This window comes from Panthera leo, chromosome C1 (assembly GCF_018350215.1).
Source record: "Panthera leo isolate Ple1 chromosome C1, P.leo_Ple1_pat1.1, whole genome shotgun sequence".
NCBI lineage: Eukaryota > Metazoa > Chordata > Mammalia > Carnivora > Felidae > Panthera > Panthera leo.
In genome coordinates this window covers 104,135,613-104,162,300 of record NC_056686.1, presented here as the reverse complement: position 1 = coordinate 104,162,300, position 26,688 = coordinate 104,135,613, and the positions used below count along the sequence as shown (strand labels likewise).

Sequence of the window (26,688 nt, the reverse complement as noted above, 5' to 3'; positions counted from 1 at the left end):
AAAACATATACACGTACTCTAGCTCTCCACAATGTTAGAAGAATCAGGTCCAATCTTAGAGTCCTTTTTTGTCATCCAAAGGAAAAAGCTGACATTAAAAAGAATAAATAGCATGAAAAAATAATATTTTGAAATAAGGGAAAACTTTCCCGAGAAGGTGGGTGGCTCTGAAAAGAGCCTTTGGAGTCAAGCGGCCGGCGACCCGTGCGAGCGCCGTGTCCCGGCAGGGACTCACTTGGAGCTGGTGTACTTGGTGACGGCCTTGGTGCCCTCGGACACGGCGTGCTTGGCCAGCTCGCCGGGCAGCAGCAGGCGCACAGCCGTCTGGATCTCCCGGGACGTGATGGTCGAGCGCTTGTTGTAGTGCGCCAGGCGGGAGGCCTCGCCGGCGATGCGCTCGAAGATGTCGTTGACGAACGAGTTCATGATGCCCATGGCCTTGGACGAGATGCCGGTGTCGGGGTGCACCTGCTTGAGCACCTTGTACACGTAGATGGAGTAACTCTCCTTGCGGCTGCGCTTGCGCTTCTTGCCGTCCTTCTTCTGGGCTTTGGTGACCGCCTTCTTCGAGCCCTTCTTGGGCGCGGGGGCGGCCTTTGCCGGCTCGGGCATAGCGGCGAGCACGAGGCACGGACGCCGACCACCGGGAACGCAAACCCCACCGTAGGGCCGAGGCTACCGGAAGCGACTCGGTACTTAAAGAGGCCCCACGCAAATTAAGGTCCTGGTTACGCTGCGTCGTGATTCGCGAGTTTTCGGCCGCGCTCCTGCGAGGGGGACGAGATTATGTAAATGAGCGGATTCTGGCCGAGCCGGCCTATTGGTCGTCAGAACAAAGATCTGCCTTAGCCAATCAAAGTGCTCCGTAGACAATCCGGGTTCTGCCTATAAAAGGCTGAAGCGGCCGCGTTTGCGGCGACTTACTCGGTCGTCAAGCGGGAGGTGGTCGCGGTGAGGGTCGCCGTCATGTCTGGCCGTGGCAAGCAAGGAGGCAAGGCCCGCGCCAAGGCTAAGTCGCGTTCGTCCCGCGCCGGTCTGCAGTTCCCGGTGGGCCGAGTGCACCGCCTGCTGCGCAAGGGCAACTACGCCGAGCGGGTGGGGGCCGGCGCGCCGGTCTACATGGCGGCGGTGCTGGAGTATCTGACGGCGGAAATCCTGGAGCTGGCGGGGAACGCGGCCCGCGACAACAAGAAGACGCGCATCATCCCCCGCCACCTGCAGCTGGCCATCCGCAACGACGAGGAACTGAACAAGCTGTTGGGCAAAGTCACTATCGCCCAGGGCGGCGTGCTGCCCAACATCCAGGCCGTGTTGCTCCCCAAGAAGACGGAGAGCCACCACAAGGCAAAGGGCAAGTGAGGCCGGCGTCCTGGAAGCTCAGCCAGCCCTGGTGGCGAAGGGGTACCTGTGAAATCAAAGGCTCTTTTAAGAGCCACCCACCCTTTCAAATAAAGAGTTGTTCACAGTAGCGACTCTTCTCCGTTCCACTATTGGCCGGTAGTCGCCGAGCCGCTCCTGGCCTCTCAAATCCTGCGCCTCAACCATCTCTCGTAGATCTTACTTAGAACTTGAAGGCAGCGAGAGGAGCCAGAGCCCGTTGGGCGCAGCCACGGTCGACTGCGCTAGAAGTAGTACTGTTGGGTGGCCCCCGGGCTCCTCCCTCGGGAGTGGGTGCCAAGTACGCGACTCCCGGGCTCGCGAGGCCTTTACCCAACACACGTGCACCCCCCAGTCGGCAGGGGAGCTGGCAGCTTGCGGGAGTGTGGCGGCCCTGACCTTGGCTTAGCTGATCCGGCTGTCTCAAGTAAAAGTGAGGGGGCCGCCTTCGCAGCGGAGGGATAGGTCCCCGCTTGGGTTCCCGGAGGCGGGATCTTGCGCTCGGGAGGCGAGGCGGTGGGGTGAGACCGACAACTTTCCCATCCGAGAAGTACTGACGAGGCGGGAAAAGAAGATCCATCACACCAACGAGGGGTCCCTTAGAAAGGGACAAGGCGCTTTGGGGGGCGGGGAGCAAACGGAAGAGTGAGGTGGAGTTGGGGAGCCCGCGAGGGAAGGAAGAGGGTACTGCGCGGCAAAGGGGTAAAAGGGTCAGGGAGGAAGATTCGGACAGAGTTGAGCTCAAAAATGAGCCCTCCGCCCTCCGCCCTCCGCCCTCCTCCCTCCTCCCTCCTCCCTCCTCCCTCCTCCCTCCCCGCCCGCCGAAAAGGGGAAAAACAAGGTAGGAGAAAGACTTGGAGAACTGGAAAGTAGAAAGCGAGGCGGGTGGGCGGGGTAGGGAGGATTCTGCCCAGGCCAATGAGTGATGCCAGGGCGGGTGACGTCACAGCCAATGGACAGCCAGCGCGGGACTTTCAATTATCGCCCCGCCCGATCGGAAGAAGACGGTGCCTATAAAGAGTGAGGCGGCGGGCCGAGGTCCCGTTACTCTCGCTGCCGCTGCGCTGGTGAGTTGGTGTTTTGGTTCGCTATGGCCCGTACAAAGCAGACCGCCCGCAAGTCGACCGGCGGCAAGGCCCCGCGGAAGCAGCTGGCCACCAAGGCGGCCCGCAAGAGCGCGCCCGCCACGGGCGGCGTGAAGAAGCCGCACCGCTACCGGCCGGGCACCGTGGCCCTGCGGGAGATCCGGCGCTACCAGAAGTCCACCGAGCTGCTGATCCGCAAGCTGCCGTTCCAGCGGCTGGTGCGCGAGATCGCGCAGGACTTCAAGACGGACCTGCGCTTCCAGAGCTCGGCCGTGATGGCGCTGCAGGAGGCGAGCGAGGCCTACCTGGTGGGGCTGTTCGAGGACACGAACCTGTGCGCTATCCACGCCAAGCGCGTCACTATCATGCCCAAGGACATCCAGCTGGCTCGCCGTATCCGCGGGGAGCGGGCTTAAAGCGCGCGCTCGGCTCGAGGTTCCATCCCATCCAAAGGCTCTTTTCAGAGCCACCCACGACGGCACCTGAAAGAAGCTGTGCCACTCGTCTTCGCTCTCTCCCGGCCGACGCTCTCATACTCTACCACCTCCCCTGTACAAAGCAGACACCCCACCCCACCCCGCGCGCGGATGAGGCACCAGAGCCGGGTAAAGCTGAGGGTCTCCTGGCAGGTAGCTCGTGGGGCCACGCGCCGAGTCCAGGGGCGTCCCGTCCTGTTTGTTGGCTCCCTTTTCGGGTGCGGCCAGGACCCCCACTTCGGCTTCTGTGGGGCGGGCATGCGTGCTCTCTTCCTGGGGTGTCCTTACGTGCCCCACGGTGACCCCCGGGTTGTAAGCTGTCGGGACAGGAGACGAGGGGCCTTGGGCTCCAGGACCGGCCAAGACGACGAAGAGTCCCTAGGGAGCGGTCCGGACTCGGCTGGCCGGGCTTCTTCCCCAGCGGGAGCCGTGCTCCCGCGGCCTCCACACCCCCGCCGGAAGTGGCCCCCAGAGGCGCGGCGCTCCGGCTGGTGGGAGGGGGCAAATCCGCCACCCGCCACCTTGGTACCGCCAGGTTTCTGCTAGGTCGTTGTCGGGATTCCCAAACCCCGCCTGCACGTCGGGTGTCGGTAACGCCCAGGTTGCCCCGGGCAGCGGGACACTTAGCGGGTGCCATTCATCCCCTTCAGAGGTCTCGCGCTCTGCACTTTCTCACCCCGCCTTTCTCCCCCCGCCCCGCCCCGCCCTTTGTTTTGAATGCCAAGGAACCTTAAGGAAGAAGGTAGGATTGGGCAGCTCCGGGCAGGAACACACAGGACAAAGAGGGTCTGGCTTGTGTGGCCCAGCATTCAGCTCTGACAGTCCTATGGGTTTCGCTAAAACAGCGGCGGTGGGAAGATGGACCGGGATTCAAAGGCCTCCTCAACACGACACCACTCCCCGGGAGCTACGACTGGTCGGTATCCTTCCCTGCTCACGTCCACAGCAGGAGACTCGCGATTCTTCCGGGAGGACAACCTCACATGCAGAGACATTTGAGGAGTTTTGTGCAGGTACTTGAGTTATCCAGCGCGGGGCGCTCAGTAGTTCAAGCTCTCGGGCGGCTGGAACCAAGGGAAGGCAGAGCACGCCCTGCTCCCTTCCCCTCCTTGCCCACGTCTGTCTGCCCCAGCATCTGTGCGGGCGGAGGCTTGAGTTTCTCTCCGAGGGGCCACTCTTATTACACCAGATGAAATGGAAGTCTTCACGCCTCTCGGGGTCTTAGAAATGAGTCTGTTTACCTAGAAGAGTGGGGCAGGACCTTGGGAAGCTGGCATTACACGAGCAAGAACTCAAACACTAGCAGCTATGTGCGTCTCAGATGACACCTCTTATCCTTGATCGTCGTTTATGTACACCCGGAAGAGACCAGAGTTGGTGGTTTCGTTCACACAGAGATTGGTGAAAATTCACTGAGGGGAACAGAAACAGGCAGAGATAACTTCTGAAAACTTTTGCCCTTTGCAAGGAGTGTGGGGAGGAAAGAAAGAGAGAGAGGAAGGAAGGAAGGAAGAAAACTTTTTCTGCTCCTGCCAGAGGGTCCCCAGTTTTCAGCCCCAGACTCAGAGATTTTCAGAATAGGCCCTGTGACCGGCTGAATTGTGTCTCTCCTCCCCCCCCCCCCCCCCCCCCCCCCCCCCCCCCCCCCCCCGCCCCCAGCAATTCCTGTGTTGAAGCTCTAACTCCTAGTACCTCAGAAGGTGACTGTATTTGGAGATAGGGCCTTTGAAGAGGCATTTAAGTTAAAATGTCATTAGGATGTGCTCTCATCCTATATGAGTAGTGTCTTTTTTATAAGAGATCAGGACACAGCACAGAGGGACGACCATAAGAGGACACAGTGAGAAGGCAGCCACCTGCAGGCTAAGGAGAGGCCTCAGAGGAAACCAAACCTGATGACATCTTGATCTTGGACTTCTTAACAAAAAAAAAAAAAAATTTTTGTAAGTTTTTATTTATTTATTTTGAGAGAGAGAGAGAGCACCAGGGGCGGGGGTACAGAGAGAGAATCCCTAGCAGGCTCCATACAGCGCAGAGTCCAACGCGGGTCTCCAACCCACAAACGGTGAGATTATGACCTGAGCCAAAGTCTGGCACTTAACCAACTGAGCCACCCAGGTGCCCCTTGATCTTGGACTTCTAGCCTCTAGAGCTGGGAGCTGGGTAAATTTCTGTTGTTTAAGCCAGGCAGTCTGGTATCTTGTGAGGGCAGCCCTAGGAAATCAATACAGGCCCCATGGTCTCTGCCCGGGGCCTCATTCCCTGCTCAGACCAACAGTACGTGATGGGATCCCCTGTGACTTAGTTACAAGCAGAAGTAGCAGTGACTTGGAGCTCTGCAGGGATGACCCCTTTGCAGCCCGCGTCTCTTGTCCGTTGAAATTTGTTCCCAAAAGTGCAGCCTGAAGTCTTCAAAGGGAGAATTACGTTCCAGAGTGGCAGAGCCCTTAGTGGCTCAGCAGACCCCTGATTTCCATGCCGGAGCCCTTCCTCCTCAGGATCCCATGCCTCAAACTGATACTACATCAGCTTCAACCAACCTAAAATACCAAAGATGCCCAAGACCTGCCCGTGGCCCTGAGATTTGAGAACAGCCTGCGGGCATCTGCCGTGGCTAAGGCAGTTCAGGGGTTCCTGGCTTAGTGGGAATGGCTATGATCTGCCTTCACCCCTCTCCTCGCGTTTCTACCCACGTGTGCTCCTCCCACCACAACAAGTGGAGCGCTCGCTCCCCAAATCCACGATTGCAGGGTGTGGAAGGAAAATAGGAAAGCAGAGGAGGAAGAGCACGGGGGAGTTAGGACCTGGCCCCTCACTGGTGCGGGACAGTGGTGGCCTTCCCTGGGTGGTCTTAACTGGTTTCCTGTCAAAGGTGAGCCCCTCAGAGGATGGACCTCGTCTGCATCACTAATCTGCCTTTCAGCGCTTCTACACAACAGCACGTCTGGGTCTTGACAGTCAAAGAGTGCTCCACTCAGCCTGACCGACTGACAGCCTGACATAATGAAAGGGCTTTCTGGGGTACAATCTGAGGCTCTCAGGGGTGGCTTGGGCAGCATCTCGGGCCCAGGAGTGGCTGCACAGACCCTGGAACCTGTGATGTTGCTTACAGATATCAGTCCTTTCTGTCCTGTGTTAGCCTCAATATCACACTGCTTTACTTTAGCAGCCAAAGCACCTCTAGCCTCAACAAGTCTCCCTGTCTGAACCCCAAAGGGAACTTTAGTGGCATTGTTTATACCCAGTCAGGAATAGAATAAAATCCATGTTCCTGTGACTGTAAAAGCCTACCCTCCTAGCAATCTTTCAAATCTTTCTGTTTGTTAGGAGAACAGCACAACCTGGGGACATCAATAGAAGAGAACAATTTATTTTTATTTTTTTTTTAAGTTTTTTTAAACGTTTATTTATATGAGAGAGAGAGAGATTGCAAGCGGGGCAGGGGGAGAGAGGAGAGGGGGACAGAATGTGAAGCAGGCTCCAGGCTCTGAGCTGTCAGCACAGATTTAAATCTGCCTTAGGGTAGTGGGGGACGGGTATGTGTGCATGGGTAGAGGTAAACGATGAGGTATGGCCCTGTTGACATTACCCTTTGCTTCCTTGGAAGAGGAGTTGGCCTCTGGGTTCACACCCTCTCCTGGTCCTCCTTATCCTTCTCCACGTCTGCACCTCCATCTCATGTCCTCCTCTATCTCTGCCAGGCCCATCAATATTCCTGGCCTTGGCTTTGTTTTCCCCTGCAACTCAAGTGAGATCATGGATTCCCTGCCTGCCATATCTCTGCCTCCCTCAAGTGCTCCCGAGTTGGTATCTCCTGCTGAGCCCACCATCCTGAGCCCCACACCAACATTTCTAACTGCCTGGTGGCCAGGTCCTTCTGGATAGGTGCTTCTAACTCAGCATATTTCCAAAAGTGCATCATCTTGCTTCCCAAAGCTATTTTTCTCCTTCCATGTTCCCCATCTTACTGAAAGATACCTTCATCCCCCGGTCTGTTTAGGGCTAAGTTCCTTCTTCTTCCCCTCTGTCCAAATTTCATGAGTCACCAAATGTTATGACATCTACTTTCTGACTTTCAGTTCCATCACTCTTTCTGTATCCATCCATGGTCCCTTCGTTAACTGAGGCCCCACCCACCCTGATCTGGAAGATTAAGTGTCCACGCTAGACTCTCTGCCCTGCCACTAGGCTTCCTGTCTGTGTGAGAGCTGTCTCTTTTAAAGAACATTTTTTTTTGAGCCTGTCACTCTCATGCTTTAATTTTTTCCACCTCCTTCCTGTTCCCTTCAGGTTAAAATCCACCTTCTTCTGCATAGTAGTTCAGAGCAATGGAGGTTAATAACTAGTAGGGACTCTGCAGTTAGACAAACCCCAATTTGATGGGCTTGCCCCTATAACAGGTATGTGACTTTAGCAAGTAAATCTCTATAGGCCCCACATGTCCCATTTGTAAAAGGGACAATAACACCTTGCTAATAGTGTTTTGGGAAATATTAAAAGTGATATTTCCTATAAAGGACCCAGCACCGTGTCTGGTTCAGAACAAACATTCAGTTAATTGTAGGTACGCTGTTAACCGTGATTAAATGGAAAAGATCCCAGGAAGAAGAAATAGACCTCTAGTTGGTGGTGTTTCTCAGAGCCTCCCTGGCTTTCTGGTGCTCTGCCAGCCAAACAAGTGGGTTCTAGCCCCATAGAACATCTGCAGTCCCCAAGTATACGATGTCTTCACACATTCCATTTCTTCTGTCTAGAATTTTTCTGTCCTCCCCCTTTTTGTAGCCCCAAAGAACCCCCACTCGTTCTTTAAGACCCAGCCTTATGTAGCCTCCCCTCCCCCTTCTCTTCTTCGTCCTCACCTCTTTGGGCCCTCGTCTTTGCCTCTCCCTCTTACACCCCTTCCTTACACCCCTTCCTATACTGTACCCTCAACATGAGGCCAGCAGCATTCCTCAGGGGGAAGATCATCTGTTTTCTCTCTCTTTGGTCCCTGTGGCATTAGCACCCACACAGTGCCTGGCGTGCCACACGTGGTCAGGCAACGCTTGGCGAGGGGCCTGCTTCATCTGCCCTTTGACTCTTGCCTTATATGAGAGAATTGGGAACAAGAGGCTCTAGCTTTTAAGGTCCTTGCAGTCACAGATCAAGAGCAGGTCTGAACTGGATCTCCGCAAAGAACCTCCAGGGTCCTTGAGGGGGGTGTCCTGGAACATGGGAGCAGGAAACTGCCCACGGGCAGGGTGTCTGGAAAAACTGTTCCTGTGATAGTAACTGAGAAGAGTTCACTGAGATACTCCCCTAATCTCTTCCTCAAAGCAGATGATCTGGAGCAGAATGTCTGTCTTTATTTCCCCAAGACATCAGATTCAGCCCTGCTGATAGGATTTGTTTGAGATGTGATAGGAGAATGGGGGTGATCAGTGCAGAGAGAGTAGTGTACATAGCAGAAGTGGGTAGAGGAAGAAGGATGGCAGAGAAGGGATAGAAAATGAAGTCCAAGGTCCTTGCTGCTACCAACTGGGGCAGAGGCCTGAGTCCTTTGTGGTAGGACCAGGACTCCTACCCCTAACCAGGGAAAGTCTCCAGAGAGAAAAGACTGGGATCTCCATTTCCTCATGTGTAAAGCAGGATCATAATTGTACCCACTTCAGGAATGTTACAAGGATGAAAAGAGACCGTACAGTCCATACAAAATGCTTGGGACAGAGCCTTACATGTGGTCATTAATCAGTATTAATGATATCATTAACATTGACAATGTAAATATTAGTGGCATTAATGTGAATTGATGTAAGTCCAAGTTACAACCATGTCATAAAACATGAAATTGATGAATAATTTTAAATACATGATGAGCTTCTAGACTGTGTGGCCCAGGCAGTAATAATATCCAGGTTCCTAGATGGCTGATGGCTCATGTTTCACTCACCTCTCCTCTCATTCCATTTCACAATAACCCTGGGAGGCAAGAAGGGATTTTTTTTTTTTTTTAAATTCCTGTTGAATAGTTGATGAAACATAACCTGGTGAAGGAAACACACCTGGGAATATGGGTCACCCAGCCAGAAAATAGCCTTGAACCTGAGTCTTGTATTTTGCTTTTCTTTTTGTAGTAGATTCAATTCTTCAGAAGAAAAAAGCAATACGTGCGATAATTACATACAGAGAGATACAATATCACTGTATCAGTAGCTCTGATTTCTGCTGACTTCAAGCCACAGTAAGATACAATTTTACAATACTACCTATTGCATATTCACACTCATCTAAAAATCAAAACCAGTTGTACAAAAGGATTTCCCCCCATCACGGGATGCACCCTGATATTTTCAATCTTATTCTGCTTCATTAATAAAAGATACTGGCTCCCATTTTCTTTTTTAATTTTTTTTTTAACATTTATTTATTGTTGAGAGACAGAGAGAGATGGAGTGTGAGCAGGGAAGGGGAAGAGAGAGAGGGAGACACAGAATCTGAAGCAAGTTCCAGGCTCTGGGCTGTCAGCACAGAGCCCAATGTGGGGCTCAAACTCACGAACCATGAGATCATGACTGGAGCTGAAGTCAGACACTTAACCGACTGAGCCACCCAAGTGCCCCACTGGTTCCCATTTTCTAAATTGACTTTACCACCTGCTAATGGGTTATAACCTGCAACTGAAAACCACTTGCGATAGGGAAAATTACGAAGAACAAAGTAAAATCCCCACTCAGATGAAAAATTGTTCTTTTGTTGAGCAGGAGTCCCAGCACCTCTCAGACCTGGAAGCATGTGTATGCGCTTACAGAAATGGGAATCCGTTCTTCAGACCGCATAAGAGTACATGCACTAGAATGGAAGGCATGCTCTGGTAGGTGGCAGAAAAGGTGCAGATGAGTTCTCCGGAAGTTCAGAAGGAAAGGTCACTTCTAACCGCGGGTATCAGGGAACGCTTCCTGTAGGAGAACTCGGGCTGAGGTAGGGAGTCTAACCCAGGCAGGGGAAGCAGAAATAGGGAGAACTGTGCATGGTGGCTGGTCCACGGGGTGGGGCCAAGGCCAGGAATGGGAAATGACTTTTCAGTGGTGGGGACTTTGAGGCCAGCTTAATGGGAGTCTTTTTGGGGAGTCAGCGTGCCAAAGTGGGGGGGAGGTGCAGATTTTATTCTGTAAACAGTGTAGGAGAAAGGCTTACAAAAGAGGAAGCAAAATATTTAACATATGTAGAGATGCTCAGAAATATTAGTGATAAGAGAAAAGCAAATTAAAGCAATAGAAGATGTCACTCTACTCTGGATGCTCTGGGAAATATTGGAAAGTTGGATAACGCCAAGGCTTAGCAAGGATGGAGGGCCTAGATGGTCGGTGCCCTGCCGGTGGGGTACGGACAGATGAGGGCAGCCATTCTGAAAAGCAGCCTGGTGGCCAATTAAGGACACACATGCTAGAAACCAACAATTCTGTTTCTGGATATTTATTTGAAAAGTCTCACACAGGTCTATGAGGACACATGACAAGGATGATGGGACGTTAGAAACAATATGGGCATTCGTACTGGGAGAGTGGATGGAGAAAGTGCGGTGGATTCGCTCCATGGAGGACTGCAGCAGGAGGAAACACATAGGAAGGACACATAGGAAGGACAGACCTTTGGGGCTCAGTTGGTTGAGTGTCCAACTCTTGATTTCAGCTCAGATCATGATCCCTGCGTTGTGAGACAGAGTCTTGCATCGGGCTCCACACCCAGTGTGGAGTCTGCTTTAGATTCTCTCTCTGTCCCTCTGCTCCTCTCCCCTGCTCACACACTCTCTTCTTTCTCTAATTAAAAAAGGAAAAGGGACAGATCTTAAAAACATAGTTCTAAGGGAAATAAGATAATACATGGAATTTGATTTATGGGGTGCCTGAGTGGCTCAGTCGGTTAAGCATCCGACTTTGGCTCGGGTCATTATCTCATGGTTCAATGGTTCAAGCCCTGTGTTGGGCTCTGTGCTGACAGCTCAGAGCCTGGAGCCTGCTTCGGATTCTGTGTCTCCCTCTTTCTCTGCCCCTCCCCCATTCATGCTGTGTCTTTCAAAAATAAATAAAACACTAAAAAAATAATAAAAATAAATGGAATTTGACTTAAAACAATACTATTTATGTAAATTAAAAATACATTAGGGGCACCTGGGTGGCTCCATTGGTTAAGCAGCTGACTCTTGATTTCCTCTCAGGTCGGGATCTCATGATTTGTGAATTCGAGCTCTGCGTTGACAATGCAGATGCCTGCTTGGAATTCTCTCTCCCTCTTTCTCTGCCCCTCCCACCTCCCAAATTAATAAATAAACTTAAAAAAATACATTAATATATTTTGCAGTCATACATAGAAACAAAAAGAAACTTTAAACAGTAGTTTTCTCTGTGGAGTGAAGGGATGTTCAGGAAATGAGGATAAAAGAGAACAAGGGAGGGAAAGTTTTGATATTTTTGAATGTAGAAGATTGCCTGGGCCTGGATGGGGGAACGGACAGAAGGAGGTTGTTGTGGCAAAAAGTAATCAAAGATATCTCGAGACCGTCCTGCCTGAGTGACTATTGGAGGATCCTGCCATCTTCATAGGAACAGGCAGCCGGGGGCAGGGGGTGGGGGGTGCTGCTGAGGGGTTCACGTCAAGCCACACTGGGTCAGAGCTGTCACCAGGCAGTGGCAAGTGGCTGTGTCCTTCAGGCAGCTGGGAATGTAGATCTGGAGGTAGGTCTAGAGACCCAGCTGGATTCTCTCATCTGCCCTTAGGAGCTAGAGAAACACTTGGGAGTTCCTGGGAAGAGCTTCCAAAGAGATGGCCCGAAGGACAGGCCTCTTAGGAACATCTATACCAATGAGGGATCTGGTAGGAAATGGAAGCTGGCATAAAGTTTTGTCTCGAAACCAGAGGAAAAATATAATGAGAAAATTAGACCAGATGAGGTCCTTTCCATCATCCACATGGAATGGTTTCATTAAATGAATATGGCAAATGTATTCAAAGATCCTCATATTATTTGCGATTTGAAAATTTTAAACAAATATTTTAGTGAGATTCAGGAGCACCAGGATGTATCAGAGAATCTAAGTTATTCAAGCAGCTTAAACATCAGTTTCTTGCTTTGAAAAATAAAGGTATTATTGACTTTGTGGGGTTGTTCTGAAGATTTGAAATGGTACATAGTAGGTATTCAATAGATGGGAACTATTATGCATTCTTTTATTTAAAAATTCAAATCAGGGGCGCCTGGGTGGCTCAGTCGGTTAAGCATCTGACTTCATCTCAGGTCATGATCTCAAGACTCATGAGTTTGAGCCCCACGTCGGGCTCTGTGTGGACAGCTCGGAGCCTGGAGCCTGTTTCGGATTGTGTGTCTCCCACTCTCTGCTCCTCCCCCACTCACACTCTTTCTCTCCTTCAAAAATAAACATTAAAAAAAAAATTTTTTTTTTAATTCAAATCAAAGAGAAGTATCTCAATTTAACCCAAATGCCCACTTCAAATTTAAGGGAACCAGGGGCTTCTGTGCCTCTTGTCCTCACCATCTCTTTTTCCGATCTTCCCCAGTCCTGCTGCCACCATTCTTGGCCAGTGTCTCCATAGCTTACAACAGCCTCCTAACTGGTTTCAGTTTCTCATTCTCTGCTCCCTGCAATCCAGCTTGCACCCAAGAGTTCACCCTCAACTTGCTCAGAATCAACACAGATCTGCAAGCTTTATTCCATTGGGTCTAATCTCTGTCTGGTCTCAAGGTTCTCTAAGAGTCAGCTCTTTAGGGTATGCTTAGCTGTGGTATTGTGATGTATAATAAAAAATATATATTTGGTCTTTGTCCCAATTAATCTCTCTCTTTCATTCTATATTATATATATATATATATATATATATATATATATATATACTTCTGTATCAATCTGCCTCATTTTTATTAAAGGATGCACAGTTTTTCATTTAATGGATGTTTCTTTAAGGGTATTTATTTTTTTTTAGAGAGCGCACCAGCAGGGGAGAGGGGCAGAAAGAGAGTGAGAGAGAGTATCCCAAGTAGGCTCCGCACTGATGAGGGGCTCGATCCCATAAACCGTGAGATCATGACCTGAGTGGAAATCAAGAGTCAGTCACTTAACCGACTGAGCCACCCAGGTGCCCCCATTTAATGGATGCTTTTTAATTTATTTACTCAGATTCATATTAATGGATATTTAGGTGTTTTCCAGATTTTTACCACTAGAAACACAACTGCAATTTATTATCCTTGTGCATATAACTTGGGGGTACATTTTTCAGTAATTTTGATGGCTATTGCTAAATTGTCTTCCAAAAGTTTTGGTACAACCGGCTTCGGACATCAGCAAACTTAAATTTGGCCAGGTTGTTATTTGGGTCTGACTCTCATAGTCCCTCTCGAACATCAGGATGAGAACAAAGTTAGATGCTTCCTGATCTTGCAAACTTTCTTTCTTAAAGTAGCAGGTCCTCTCCAGCCGACCAGGGCTAAACTGTGAGCTTATGAGTAAGTTTTCCTCCGCCAGGTTTTGATTTTGGGTTTCTGTTTCTTTCGTTGAGAATCTTTTTCCTTTCTGCTCTTTCTTTGCTACTTTGTTTTTGTGTCTAATGTTTGAGACATTATTACTATATTTGGTCTTATTGCATTGTGAAGCAGTGGAAAATGAAGGATGTCAACAGGATGTCCTCCTCGGCCCTTTCTCACCCCATTCCAGGCGGGTCCTTGGCTCTGTAGGCTCAGAAATTTCATTTTCTTGTTAGCCTGGGTAGGTGGGCTCTGAGGACCTAGATCCCACTGACAAGACTCTCAAGGGACAAATGCATAAACCCTAATAATAATTGTTATTATTAATAGGTAGTAGCATTTATTGAGTCAAAGTGCTGCTTTATAAATATGAATACATGTTATCCACATAAAACCCTCACACAGTAGGTGTTCTTTTCCTTTTAAATGCTACTGAGAAAGAAAATGAGCTTCAGAGATTAAGGGATTTCCCACGGTTTCATTGTTAGTAAATGGTGAAGTTCAGATCCTACCCTGAATTGTCTGGCTCTGGAAATCATGCTCTTAATCTCCAACAAGAAACATGATTTGTTCCTTAGCTCCCTGCAGGCAATTCTATACCAAAAGCCAAACTACGGCCAAGAAGTTGGGGAAGAGCATGGAGACAGATGAGCTCAGTGGCTGCCATTACTCAGCCAGGATACTGTCTCACTGTAAAGGCTGCCTTGTTGCAGGAACTGGATATGCTCACTAGAGTCAGGTTACCACCTGCCCTGGAGGGTACCTGGATGGTCCCAACCCCACGGTTGTGTCTCCTCCCACCCCCCTTGTTTCCAATCTGCCTCCAATCAGCCCTCTTCCGTAATATAGTTGTGGTAAGAAATTACTTTGCCATAATCATGGCTTCCTACTCTACTACCAGACAAGCAATCCCAGAGGTCACTGAACAGAAAGCCTCATAGGCCCAATGAAGACAAATATATCAAACCACACAGACAATTGAAACTAACAGATAAAACAAGAAGGAGGGGGAAAGTGATGGAGGAGGTTAACACGCTTAGAAGAGGGTGCAGTGATGGTGGAAACACCACTTGGCGTCCAACCCTGGACTTACACAATCTTCTGTCGTGCCTCTGTCTGCAGCACCAGTCTTCTGTACTGGGGCTACACTTAAAAGGTTGACAGCTGAGGACAGGCAAGGAGGCTTACCGGATGGAAGGTGCCTGAAGCTAATTTATGCTCCCAAGATCAGTGAGATAAGGGGCAAGTACACCTGGCCATAGTTGTGATTCACCAATAACCTGTAGAATAGCTATGGATTTCTCTGTGTGTATGCATGCAGAGGACACATTGGGCCATATCAGGAATTACCAACAGATGGCTGATTTAAGGTTTGAATACTGGGTACCTCATGTACCTCATGAATATTCAACATGGTGTGTATTATTAGGTCTTTCTACTCATTCCTATATCTATGTTTACCACACATGCTCTACTTAAGTTATGTATTTAGTGAAAGATAAAATGGGAACAAGGATCACTATTAAAATCACTGTAAAGAAGGTGCGTCATTAATAGGTAAAGGATGATATATTAGAGAAACTTAAGAAAAAAACATCCATTGGTTACAAAATTCAATATTAAAAATGCAAACCAATAATATTTAGGAAAACAAGCTGACTAGTTTTCGTTCATATATCTTCTATGTTTGCCTCAGATGCTTTGAAGAAATAAGCTGTTTTACTTTTTTCCTCCTGTAATATTTTGTACTACAGAAAATTTGCTAGGCTCATTCACCTAGTGTTTTTCTTTTCCCCTTCAAAGAAAGCAAAATGTAACATTTTGGGAAACAATTTAATTAGGGCCATATCTACTCAGATTTAAATACTTTAGTTTCATTTAAAGAAACTATGTTATGTAGACCAATGGTTCTCAAACTGGGTATCATAATCACCTGAAGGATTTGTTAAAACACAAATTGCTAGATCTTACCCCCTAGAATTTTTCACTGAATAGATCTGGGGTGGATCCAAGATTTTGCATTTCTAACAAGAAAAAGACACACCTGAATGAACTGTTTCTTGAAGACTTGCTTCCATGATGTTATAGTTTGATCAGCTTTTGTAGAAGCTGACATCTGTATTTTTGCAATGTTTTCACTGAAAGACAGTTGTCTTCCCACATCCTTGACTCAAACTGTCCCTTGAATATAGCATTGAAAAAAAAGCACACTCAGCAGATAATACGCCAAACTTGCTTTTAGAAACTGCAGTAGTGATCTCATCTGTTCTAATAACCTGGATTTCTCTTGATTTTAAATGCTCTTGCACCTTTTGAAGTGAGAATTCAGACTACAAAACATCGTCCATTGTGAAGAGGGCCCTTCAGCCATCTAGCCCACACCCTCTTGTAGAGGTAGGAAGTGAAACCCAAAATAGAGAATTGAGACTCAACACCACGGGGGGGGGCCAAAGGCCACCTCTAGATTGCAAACCATTGGGCTGCCCCCTCTCCCACTTCTCCGAAGCAAGTGTCGTGAGCTGGATAGCTAGTTCTTACCTTCCGCAGCCCAGCCCACCGATCACAATACAGCGCACCCAAAAGCAAACAGAAAACATTGCTTAGATCTGGAGTACAAGACCTTTTAAAATGAATCAAAAAATGGAGCAAGCACATGAAAGGCAGTTTTTAGTGAACGACTTGGGTTTTTTATTTTCTAACGTTTATTCATTTTTGAGACAGAGCATGAACGGGGGAGGGGCAGAGAGAGAAGGAGACACAGAATCTGAAACAGGCTCCAGGCTCCGAGCTGTCAGCACAGAGCTCGATGCGGGGCTTGAACTCACAGACCGCGAGATCACGATGTGAGCCGAAGTCGGCCGCCCAACCGACTGAGCCACCCAGGCGCCCCACGACTTGGGTTTTCAGGGCTGTTAACACTTCACGAATGCCTACCTCTCACGAACTTCCCAAAACCTGACTCTAGCCCAACTCCCAAAAACAAAGTTACCAAAGTTCTACCCGAGCATCCAGCTCTTCCGAAGACCAGATGGTTGGCCCTAAAAAGGGCCGTTGGCAGGATGGATGCAGAAATGAAGCGGCATCTTAGCCTCCGAAACCATACAGGGTGCGTCCCTGTCGCTTCAGGGCATACACTACGTCCATAGCCGTGACCGTCTTGCGCTTGGCGTGCTCAGTGTAGGTGACTGCATCCCGAATGACGTTTTCCAGGAAAACCTTCAGCACGCCCCGGGTCTCCTCGTAGATGAGACCGGAGATCCGCTTGACTCCTCCACGCCGGGCAAGGCGCCGAATTGCCGGCTTCGTGATCCCTTGGATGTTGTCTCTCAAAACTTTGCGGTGGCGCTTGGCACCCCCCTTGCCCAAGCCTTTGCCGCCCTTTCCTCTCCCCGACATAGCGAGAATCAAGCTGGAGACACAACCTTCGGTGAGAGTAGGGCGGCTTTACCCCCTAATATAACAGAGCACCGGACCAGATTGAGAACAGAAGGCGAGAGGCGGGAAGCCCGCCCTAAATTGTCCCCGCCCGCTCCGCATTGCGTCATTTCTTCTCTGTTAATTTCCTACCCGTTCTTCCGCCCGCTGCACCGCTCCCTCTAATGGCAAGTGGACTCTTAGTTTAAAAAAAAATTTCCCGGCCATAGTCCTTGGGAGAATACAGATCCATCCAACGTGAGGCGTCCGGATGCCGCAGCCGTTTTCGCTTCTCCCTCCATTTGTGGATTCCCCCAGGGTGTAAAATTTAGGCTAAGGGGAAAGGTCTTTCTGGAGTGAGAAGACCAGAGAAAGACCAAATGGAGTCCAGAGACGGGAAGAAGAGGGCGCCAGTGCCTGGTCTGATCCCGACTAGAGGGTCACAGGCTTGTGAGGCATGGTTACATAAAACAGCAACAAAAGCAGTTCCGATCATTTGGCGCACCTGGAAGGTGATGTCAAGAGCAGCCGCTCCTGGGCTGTATGTGGAGGGGGGAAGAGGGAGATCGCCTTAATTTTGGAGTCTAGTCTGTTTTGTTGATATGGGGCATGGAATTTCACCTCACCCAGGTCAGATCCTAGGAGAATTGGTCTTAGAATATTTGCAAGCCTTCTCAAGGAAGTCAGTGAGTGCAACGCACTGTCATTCAAAGCTCTGGCGAAAGAAGCAATATATACAGAAAGAAGACTCCGTTTCCACAGATCCTCTGAAATCAACCCTTGCTTTCAGCCAGAAATCAGTGACCCAACTGTGTGCCCCTTGAGGAGCCAGCAAAGTTGGATGAATTGGTTTTCTCAAGGGGAAATCTCCTTTTTGAAAGTCCTTACCAGAAACTGCCCTATGAAATTGACAGGGGTCCTTTACTGAAAGCATGTTCCTTACTTTACCAGGGCCTTCTTTTGGAGAATCTATCAGAAGATGTGGTTTCTGCATCAGAAAGAATTGTCCTTTTTTTTTTTCTAAAGGATGTTTATTATCTAAGAAATGTTTGTTTATTTATTTATTTATATATTTATTTTCAGTTTATTTTGAGAGAGGGAGTGCACAAGCGCCAGCGGTGCACGGGCAGAGAGAGGGAGAGAGAGAATCCCAGGCGGGCTTAGCATTGTCAGCGCAGAGCTGGAAGGGGTATTCCATCTCATCAATCTGGAGATCATGACCGGAGCCAAGATGACTGAGCCACCCAGGCGCCCCTATCTTAGGAAATCTTATATATATGCCCCTTTTTGCTCTCTTCTGGCTCCAACTACCTTCTATATGCTAATGAGTCCCAGTACTGTATCTTTATCAGACTTCTAGGCCCAAGGCATATAGATCCTCCTGGTTGTTCTTTAGTCATTTTAAACTCAGAAATCTCAAAATGATTAAACTTCAAAGCTCGAAGGTGTGACTGTGATGGGGACTGAGGGAATTCCTTTTCCTTCTTCCCCAGCCATACACTTTGTTCTCTGCTCATTGAATGGGTTCACCAGGCATGGCTTGTCTAAACCAACACCCTGGGATTCACAATAGATGTTGGTTACAAAAATGAAAGGAATGTTGAGAAAGAAGATACATTTTTAAAATAGCCTTTTTTCTTTATTTTTTTACAGACAGGCTGTATATTAGTTGAGTTGTGAGCATTCAATTCTAATTTTCCCCATAAATCAAGGATAGCGTCATGCTAATATCTGCAGCCTGAACATTAAAAAGAAACAAAACAGGGGCGCCTGGGTGGCTCAGTGGGTTAACCATCCGACTTCGGCTCAGGTCATGATCCCGAGCATAGTTCCTGAGTTTGAGCCCGACATCAGGCTCTGTGCTGACAGCTCAGAGCCTGGAGCCTGCTTCAGATTCTGTATCTCCCTCTCTCTGCCCCTCCCTTGCTCATGCTCTTTCTCTCGAACATAAAATAAAACATTAAAAAAATTTTTTTTAATAAAAACAAAACAAGTCATTTCTGTTGAAAATAAATAAATATAACCTTTAAAATTCTTGCACTATGTAGCTTAAATCTCATGAGACTGGTTAATGGAATAAAAATACTTTTCATCTGTATAGCTTTAGAATACTGTGAACATTCCTTGAATCTACTGCATTCCATTGGGATGTGTTGCATTGGAAAAACCAGACATGGTATAAACTTCCTTCTCCCTCTTAGAGTCTGTGGCTGGACTAGGAATTAAGCTCATTGAAGACTGATCAAAAAGGAAAAAAAAGCATACGGATTTTAATATTTTTATGTGTACACAGGAGTCTTCAGAAGGAAAATGAAGACCTGAAAAGGCTGTGAGGCCCAGAAGGTTATACATACTTCTAAAAACAAGGAACAATAAAATCTGGGAATATGACCAGACAGAGGGGCTTGGGCTACAGACAGTAAGTTGTGGGACAGTGACTGGGAAATATATGGCAGAAACTAATGGTATCTTCTGAACCGCTTCAAACTGAAATCTGCTGTAGAGGAGGCAAAATTTACCTCTTCCCTCTTAGAGTTTTTGGCTGGGCCTGATGATTGACGGAAGACAGATTAACAGGAGAAAAGCATACAAACATATTTACTGTAAGTTTTACTTGACATGGGAGCTCTCATGAGGAAATGAAGATCCAAAGAAGCAGTTAGAGTTGACTGCTTGTGTATTGAATTGGACAGAGAGTAGTAAATCATGCAAATGTCACAAGGTGAAAGTGCTTTGGCTACGGCAGTTCATGGAGGAAAAAGAACGAGGAAGATCAGGGTTAGTTTAACAAGGTTTGTTTGTGCAGATTTCTCTTGGCTTCAACTCCCTGTCCTTGGTGAAAACAATGTTGTTTTCCTCCTGGCCTATGGAAGACCTCGTCCATGGGGGCGGTGGGGGCGGGGGGGGGGGGGGGGGCGGGAATCTCCTGTTTTCAGGAAGGAAATGGAGGTCAGAGAACTTCTCGCACCTGCTGTTTTTCAAGTGCCTTCAGCTCAAAATAATCATTATGCCAGAGTGACATAATTTAGGGGTGGCATATTCTGTCACTGATGGGGTTCGGGACATGCTGCCCCAAAACATGGCACATTAATATTGAATATTCTAAGTCAGAGAAATTTTGAGAAAAGGACATAAGCAGGAAGGTCACTCTGACCCTTCCCCAAAGCCCTCTTCCCTAAAACAGGTCATAAAAGCCTCTTGTGTCTTCTCTATATGATTAGAGGGATAGATAAGGAAGAAAGGAGCATCTTTATCTCTAAAGACAAAGGGACATACAGAAGAATCTTAACAGGCCTTGCTGCTTCCTCTGGTGTATTAAACTTATTTCACACTCTGTAACCTACTGTATTTCTACATGAGTGCCCACAGTTCATCACACCTAGCATAAAAATATTCAGGTCTGTTTCTTTAGGTCTTCATTTCCTTATGAAGTTTCCTGTGTCACATAAAACCTACGTTAAATAAAACTGTGTGCTCTTCTCCTGTTATTCTGTATTTGTTGGTTTGACTTTCAGACTCAGCCAGGGACCCTAAGAGGACTAAGGAAAACTTTTTCCTCCCCTATGCTACCCTTCACTGTATAGTATAAGCAGTAATATTAAGGTAAAAAGGGGAAGTGATTTTTTTTCATGTTTATTATTTTTTTTAATTTTTAAAAAATGTTTATATATTTTTGAGATAGAGACAGAGTATGAGCGGGGAGGGGCAGAGAGAGAGGGAGACACAGAATCAGAAGCAGGCTCCAGGCTCCAAGCTGTCAGCACAGTGCCCAACGAGGGGCTCAACTCATGGACAATGAGATCATGACCTGAGCCAAAAAGTCAGATGCTCAACCGACTGAGCCACCCAGGCGCCCCAAAAAAGTGTGGGGGGAGTTTTTATCCAATGAGCAAGATGTTGAAGGAATGAGTTTATCTCAGAATGGGATAAGGAAAGAAGCTCAAAATCCCGTGGCTTCTGAATTTGGTCCAGGGCTACTGACCTCTTAAGATGAAAGAAAATCATTTCACTCATATGTCGAATTTAAAAAACAAGCAAACGTACAAAGAGGGGCACCTGGGTGGCTCAGTCAGGTAAGCGCCGACTCTTGGTTTTAGCTCAGGTCATGATCTCACTGTTCATGGGTTTGAGCCTCAAACCAGGCTCCATGCTGCTGGTGTGGGGCCTGCTTGTGATTCTCCCTCTCCCTCTCTCTCTCTCTCTGCCCCTTGCCTGCTCTCATGCGCATGCGAGCACACACACACCACTCACTCTCTCTCTCTCAGAATAAACTTTAAAAAAAGAGGTACAAAGAGAAAAAAAAGAGACAAACCAAAAACAGACCCCTACCTATTTCCTGGAAATCAGAACATACTGTTGGTTTCCAGAGAGGAGGTGGGTGAGGGGTGGGTGATAGGTGAGAGGGATTGAGTACATTTGTCTTGATAAGCACTGAGTAATATATGGAATTGTTGAATCACTATATTGTGTACCTGAAGCTAATATAACATTGTATGTTAAGTACACTGGACTTAAAATTAAAAACTAAAAATCAGGGGCGCCTGGGTGGCTCAGTCAGTTGAGCGTCTAACTTCTGCTCAGGTGGCGATCTGGCGGTTTGTGGGTTTGAGCTCTCTGCTGTCAGCCTGTCAGCACAGAGCCTGCTTTGATTCCTCTGTCCCCCTCTCTCTCTGCCCCTCCCCCACTTGTGCTTGCTTTCAAATTAAATAAATAAAATAAAATAAAAAATTTTTAAAAACATGAAAGGAAATCAGGCACATGGCCTACCCAACCCACAAACCAAAGATTCAGTCTCATCTTGGGGGTATTTGAACCCGTGGGGGTACTTGTAGTCGAAGACTAAACACAAACTGGCTTCCCAGAACATGTAGTTAAAATTTTTTTTAAATGTTTCTTTATTTTTGAGAGAGAAACAGAGCTCAAGCAGGGGAGGGGCAGAGAGAGAGGGAGACACAGAATCAGAAGCAGGTTCCAGGCTCTGAGCTGTGAGCACAGAGCCCGATGCGAGTCTGGAACTCAGGAACAGCGAGATCATGACCTGAGCTGAAGCTGGACACTTAACTGACTGAGCCACCCAGATGCCCCAGGAACGTGTATTTTAATTTAGTCCATTACTTTTGTACTAAAAACAAACACATGCACACACAAAACGTTATATTTTTCTTTTACATGTTTATTTCCTGTGGCAAATTTTAGGCTTCTTATGCTATTTCCCCTCTCTCAGTACTACATAATGAAACTTCAGGGCTCAATCTGGAAACTGCAGATTCTTATTATTTCTAGTGAAAGAAACTTCAGAGGTATCAGTAGGAGAAAAAGAATCCCCATTTCCCCACAGCTACAGCAAAGCACGGGTTCTTCTGGCTCGTCAATTTACTTCTGATAGAGTAGTGTGTTGAGAACACTCACAGCAATCACCCCTTCAAGGTCCTTCTACCCAGACCTACCTTCTACTCTGACATGAGACAGATTAACAGAGAAAATAAAATTTAATTTGGTATGTACAGGGAAGTCACGCAGACCATCTATGATGGTAGCTCTCATCCTGAAGCAGGCCTTCCATCTAAATTCTCAGGGGCATCTGGGTGGCTCAGGCAGTTAAGCCTCCAGACTTCAGCTCAGGTCATGATCTCAGGGTTTGTGAGTTTGAGCCCCGCGTCAGGGAGAGCCTGCTTGGGGTTCTCTCTCTTTCTCTCTCTCTCTCTCTCTCTCTCTCTCTCTCTCTCTCTGCCCTGCCCCGCCCCCACCCTCTGCCACTTCTCCTTCTCCCTCTCAAAACTAAGCATTTTTTAAATTAAAAAAAAATTGTTTTAAATAAATTTTCAGGTAAACAGTTTTTCCTGAATCTGCTGGGTTTTGATCACTTTTTAACTTGAAATAATCTTCATGCCAAAGTGGCCCATCTTGGAGTGGTCTGCCTTTGGCATCTGTAAATAACAGATTGTTCTATTCTGAGAAATGCCAGAGGAAGAGGTTTGGAATTTTCTGATTCTCTATATTATAAAGAGAAAATACACCCCATGACTATTGGATTCTATATGAATATACATTGTAGGGGAGCAAAATTTTGCTACCTCCAAATATGTTTCTTTGGTATGTGGATTATTTTAGGCCGATTATTTTTTTTTTAATTTTTTTTTTTTTTTTTTAACGTTTATTTATTTTTGAGACAGAGAGAGACAGAGCATGAACGGGGGAGGGGCAGAGAGAGAGGGAGACAGAATCGGAAGCAGGCTCCAGGCTCTGAACCATCAGCCCAGAGCCCGATGCGGGGCTTGAACTCACGGACCGCGAGATCATGACCTGGGCTGAAGTCGGACACTTAACCGACTGAGCCACCCAGGCGCTCCATTAGGCCGATTATTTTTAAGAAGCAGAAGACTCAAGAAGTTTTTCTTTTTGCCTCCCTCCTAACTGCGTAAGAGAATTTAGATAGAGGACCTGCTCTAGGAGGGGAGCTATCACCATAGAGAACTACTGTATAATATGAACTAGGTGTTACAGATAGGGAAGAACTTAACAAAGTCTAGTTGCTAAAATCCCTTTCTATGCTCCATTGTTTCTCTCTGGCCCAGCAAACATTTGTTTACCAAACGTTTACTCATGTTCATCTTCTTGTAATGGTCTTCCTTCCGTTTGCAGTCCCAGACCTCAACCCCCTTGTTAGCTATCGATGGCACATAAGCCTGAACTGCCTGGGGGGCCTCACATTCTTCTATGATTTTCTCCTGTTAATCTGTCTCATGTCAATTTAATTCTTAGACCAGCCAAAAAACCTTGAGGGGTAGGGCAAAGTTTTTCCTCCCTAACAACAGCTTGAGAAACTTTTTCTTATTTAAATGAACACCAGGGCCAAGAGTACATAGATTGAAAAAGAACACTGCAAAGAAATGTTGACACTTGTGTAGGCTGCTTTGGGCTGTCATCCAAGACTCCCCCCCCGCCCCCCCCCCCCCTTGGTAGTTTCCTCTTCTGATGGGAATAGTTTAGTGGAGAAGTTTGAGAAACATTGAGTCATTTGATTGCATGACGGGAAAATTCTTCATTGCTTTAAGATGTACCCCAAGGCTGATGAAACTGGAAATCCACTATAATTCCATTATTTTCCTTTAGAATATTATGCAGGCCTTGTTACTTATCCAGGACAAGCCATAATTTCTCTGAGACTCAGTTTCCTTATCTGTAAAATGAGGAAAGTAACATCTACTTTACAGAGTTGGGATTAAATGAAGTAGTGTATGCAGAAGAATTTTTAAATACCAAGTAGTGCTCTCTCTGTGTTAGTTGTTATCACAAACTGGCCACAGGAAGGGGTAACAGTTGTTCATATCAGTTAACACTTTTGCAAGACATCTTAGGTCTCCCTAGAGCAGATTGTGCTGCTGATGGGAACTCTTGTAGATACAAAGTTTCTAAGTTATTTAGTGTTCAGGAAATCGCCTCAAAATCACTTGCCCCTAGCAGGAAGATGGTAATTCATATTGACACCATAAAGTAAGTTTTAAACTTCTTGGGCTTGATTTTGTTCACAGGTGTGAGTTACTAAAGGTTTGGATGCAAGGCTTTTTCAATAGAATAAACATACGATTAAAATTTTTATATTAAGTATTCACCAATTTAAGCATTGGTAACCTTACATCACTTGTTTCATGACATGCAGTTTTCCAAGCAATGCTACAAAGCATATGAAACAACTGAAAAGCAGAGGATCTTCGATTTCTCTATAGAGAATAAAAAAGATGAAACCTTCAGGTGAAACTTTTAGATGAAACTACTTAATTGAAGGAAACCTGTTAGTAACTCCGTAATCAACAAGTAATTTGTTTACTTTGAAACTTTATTTTAGTTTTTAATCTGACCGACCAGCAAATTGACTATTTAGAAACTATTCACCATTATAAAGGAGAAAATAACGTTTCTCGTTTTATATTCCCTGATTTAGACGCGTTTCGTCTCTTGGACCTAATTGGCCATTGAGGGGAGGGAGGCGCGTTCCAAGGTGAAAAGGTTAAAGAAAGGGGGAAGGCTCAAGGCTCTTCTACACTGCAAGTCGGTGGTGATCAGCACAGGGCTTCGGCGTAGTTCCGAAGTTGGGTAAAGGTAAATTCAGTGTTTGGTTCTTTCAACTGCATATTGTTTTGTTGAGTCCCAGTCATACTGTAATGCAACTAACGCGCTTAGCAGAGGGTGAGGCGCAAAATGTTAGCTGTGGTATTGGAGTTACAGTAACAACTAGAAATGTAGACTGAAACCTAGTTCATGGGAAGGCACGCTTTTATTTCGAAGGAACCTGAATCCCAAGCTTGCAAAAACACTTTCAAAACTGCTCTTACAAAAGTGACATCAATTTAAAGGAAAGGCCTAAAAAAAAAAAAAAAAATCTGTGACCGATAAAATTACAGAAAAGTACGGAAAGATGAAGTAATAAGGGAAAGAGATTAGCATTATAATCTTCTACCCGAGTAAAAAAAGGATTGAAATCTAGCCAATGAGATCACAAGTCTGGAAGTTCTTAACCGTTCTGGTCCAATCAAGAGGAGGCTACGTCTATAAATATGACTGCCTAGTACTTCTTGGATAAAGCCAGTAAGGCACCATGGCCCGTACAAAGCAGACCGCCCGCAAGTCGACCGGCGGCAAGGCCCCGCGGAAGCAGCTGGCCACCAAGGCGGCCCGCAAGAGCGCGCCCGCCACGGGCGGCGTGAAGAAGCCGCACCGCTACCGGCCGGGCACCGTGGCCCTGCGGGAGATCCGGCGCTACCAGAAGTCCACCGAGCTGCTGATCCGCAAGCTGCCGTTCCAGCGGCTGGTGCGCGAGATCGCGCAGGACTTCAAGACGGACCTGCGCTTCCAGAGCTCGGCCGTGATGGCGCTGCAGGAGGCGAGCGAGGCCTACCTGGTGGGGCTGTTCGAGGACACGAACCTGTGCGCCATCCACGCCAAGCGCGTCACCATCATGCCCAAGGACATCCAGCTGGCTCGCCGTATCCGCGGGGAGCGGGCTTAAGTCCTGTGCTTTTAAGTGGACCACCTAACGGCTCTTTTCAGAGCCACCCATTTTTTCACGAGGAGTAGCTGTATCGCCTATCTCACCTGGCGTGGGTGTGCTGTTGTGCTCTGGGTAGAGAAATGAGGGGAAACTCGCACGTGGTGGGTAGGAAGATCACAATGTCTGAACTTTGGTCGGCTGACAGGCACTAGCGGGAACAGCTGAAGCTGGGCTTAGATCGCTTTTGCCTAAGCTTTTACATATGTTGAGTTACAGTCTACAGCGTCAGCCTTACTAGTTTGAAGGAAAACTTGCAAGGGGGTGGACTTTGCTCTACTAGTCGTTTGTAACGTTAACACGCTACTCGTACAAAGCGTTAGCACGAATCTGGATATAGAAACGAAGCGGGAAGGCGGTCGTGTGGATTTGTGATAACTGCCGGGTTGGGGATTTGGGTTTTCAACTAGATTTTACAGTTAAGACTAAGCTGGATGTAAGTCCTGGTTTGCAAATGGGAGCCTTTTTCCTGGTTTATGTGTCTTAAGAGTTGTATGGATCTAATATCTAATACCCTATTGCATAAGACAGGCAGCGCAAACACGAATAGGAATTTGAGGGAAATGCTGATGGGTTGGTTTTGGTTTTTTTTTTTTTTTTTTTTGAGATGTTTGTTACTGCTCCGAAACCCAAAGGCAAAACAAACTTCCACAAAGTGTAGGAAGTGATGCAAAAATAGAAATGGGCGCTTCAGATCTTTACCGTATGCAAGTACAACTGAAAAGTAATAACCATCCCCAAACACCCCAAACAGGTGAACTATAGTTTTACGTA

The 26,688-nt window shown here is 47.3% G+C and overlaps 4 protein-coding genes across 4 annotated transcripts; 2 read left to right on the top strand and 2 right to left on the bottom strand.

Moving 5' to 3' along the window:
- Nucleotides 1–143: 143 nt before the first annotated feature.
- LOC122228638 (histone H2B type 2-E-like) lies at nucleotides 144–631 on the bottom strand. The gene has a single exon (XM_042953790.1). It carries the CDS (start codon nucleotides 610–612, stop codon nucleotides 232–234), a length of 381 nt encoding a protein of 126 aa, XP_042809724.1. The 5' UTR covers nucleotides 613–631; the 3' UTR covers nucleotides 144–231.
- A 335-nt stretch (nucleotides 632–966) lies between these two features.
- On the top strand, nucleotides 967–1,468 carry LOC122228635 (histone H2A type 2-A). The gene has a single exon (XM_042953787.1). The coding sequence runs from the start codon at nucleotides 967–969 to the stop codon at nucleotides 1,357–1,359; it is 393 nt and encodes a 130-aa protein (XP_042809721.1). The 3' UTR covers nucleotides 1,360–1,468.
- A 798-nt stretch (nucleotides 1,469–2,266) lies between these two features.
- LOC122225962 (histone H3.v1-like) lies at nucleotides 2,267–26,625 on the top strand. Its single transcript, XM_042948643.1, has 4 exons — nucleotides 2,267–2,872; nucleotides 3,092–3,156; nucleotides 3,360–3,463; nucleotides 25,457–26,625. Exons 1-4 carry the CDS (start codon nucleotides 2,468–2,470, stop codon nucleotides 25,873–25,875), a joined length of 993 nt encoding a protein of 330 aa, XP_042804577.1. The 5' UTR covers nucleotides 2,267–2,467; the 3' UTR covers nucleotides 25,876–26,625.
- Nucleotides 16,274–16,956, bottom strand: LOC122228640 (histone H4). The gene has a single exon (XM_042953793.1). It carries the CDS (start codon nucleotides 16,848–16,850, stop codon nucleotides 16,539–16,541), a length of 312 nt encoding a protein of 103 aa, XP_042809727.1. The 5' UTR covers nucleotides 16,851–16,956; the 3' UTR covers nucleotides 16,274–16,538.
- Nucleotides 26,626–26,688: the final 63 nt, after the last annotated feature.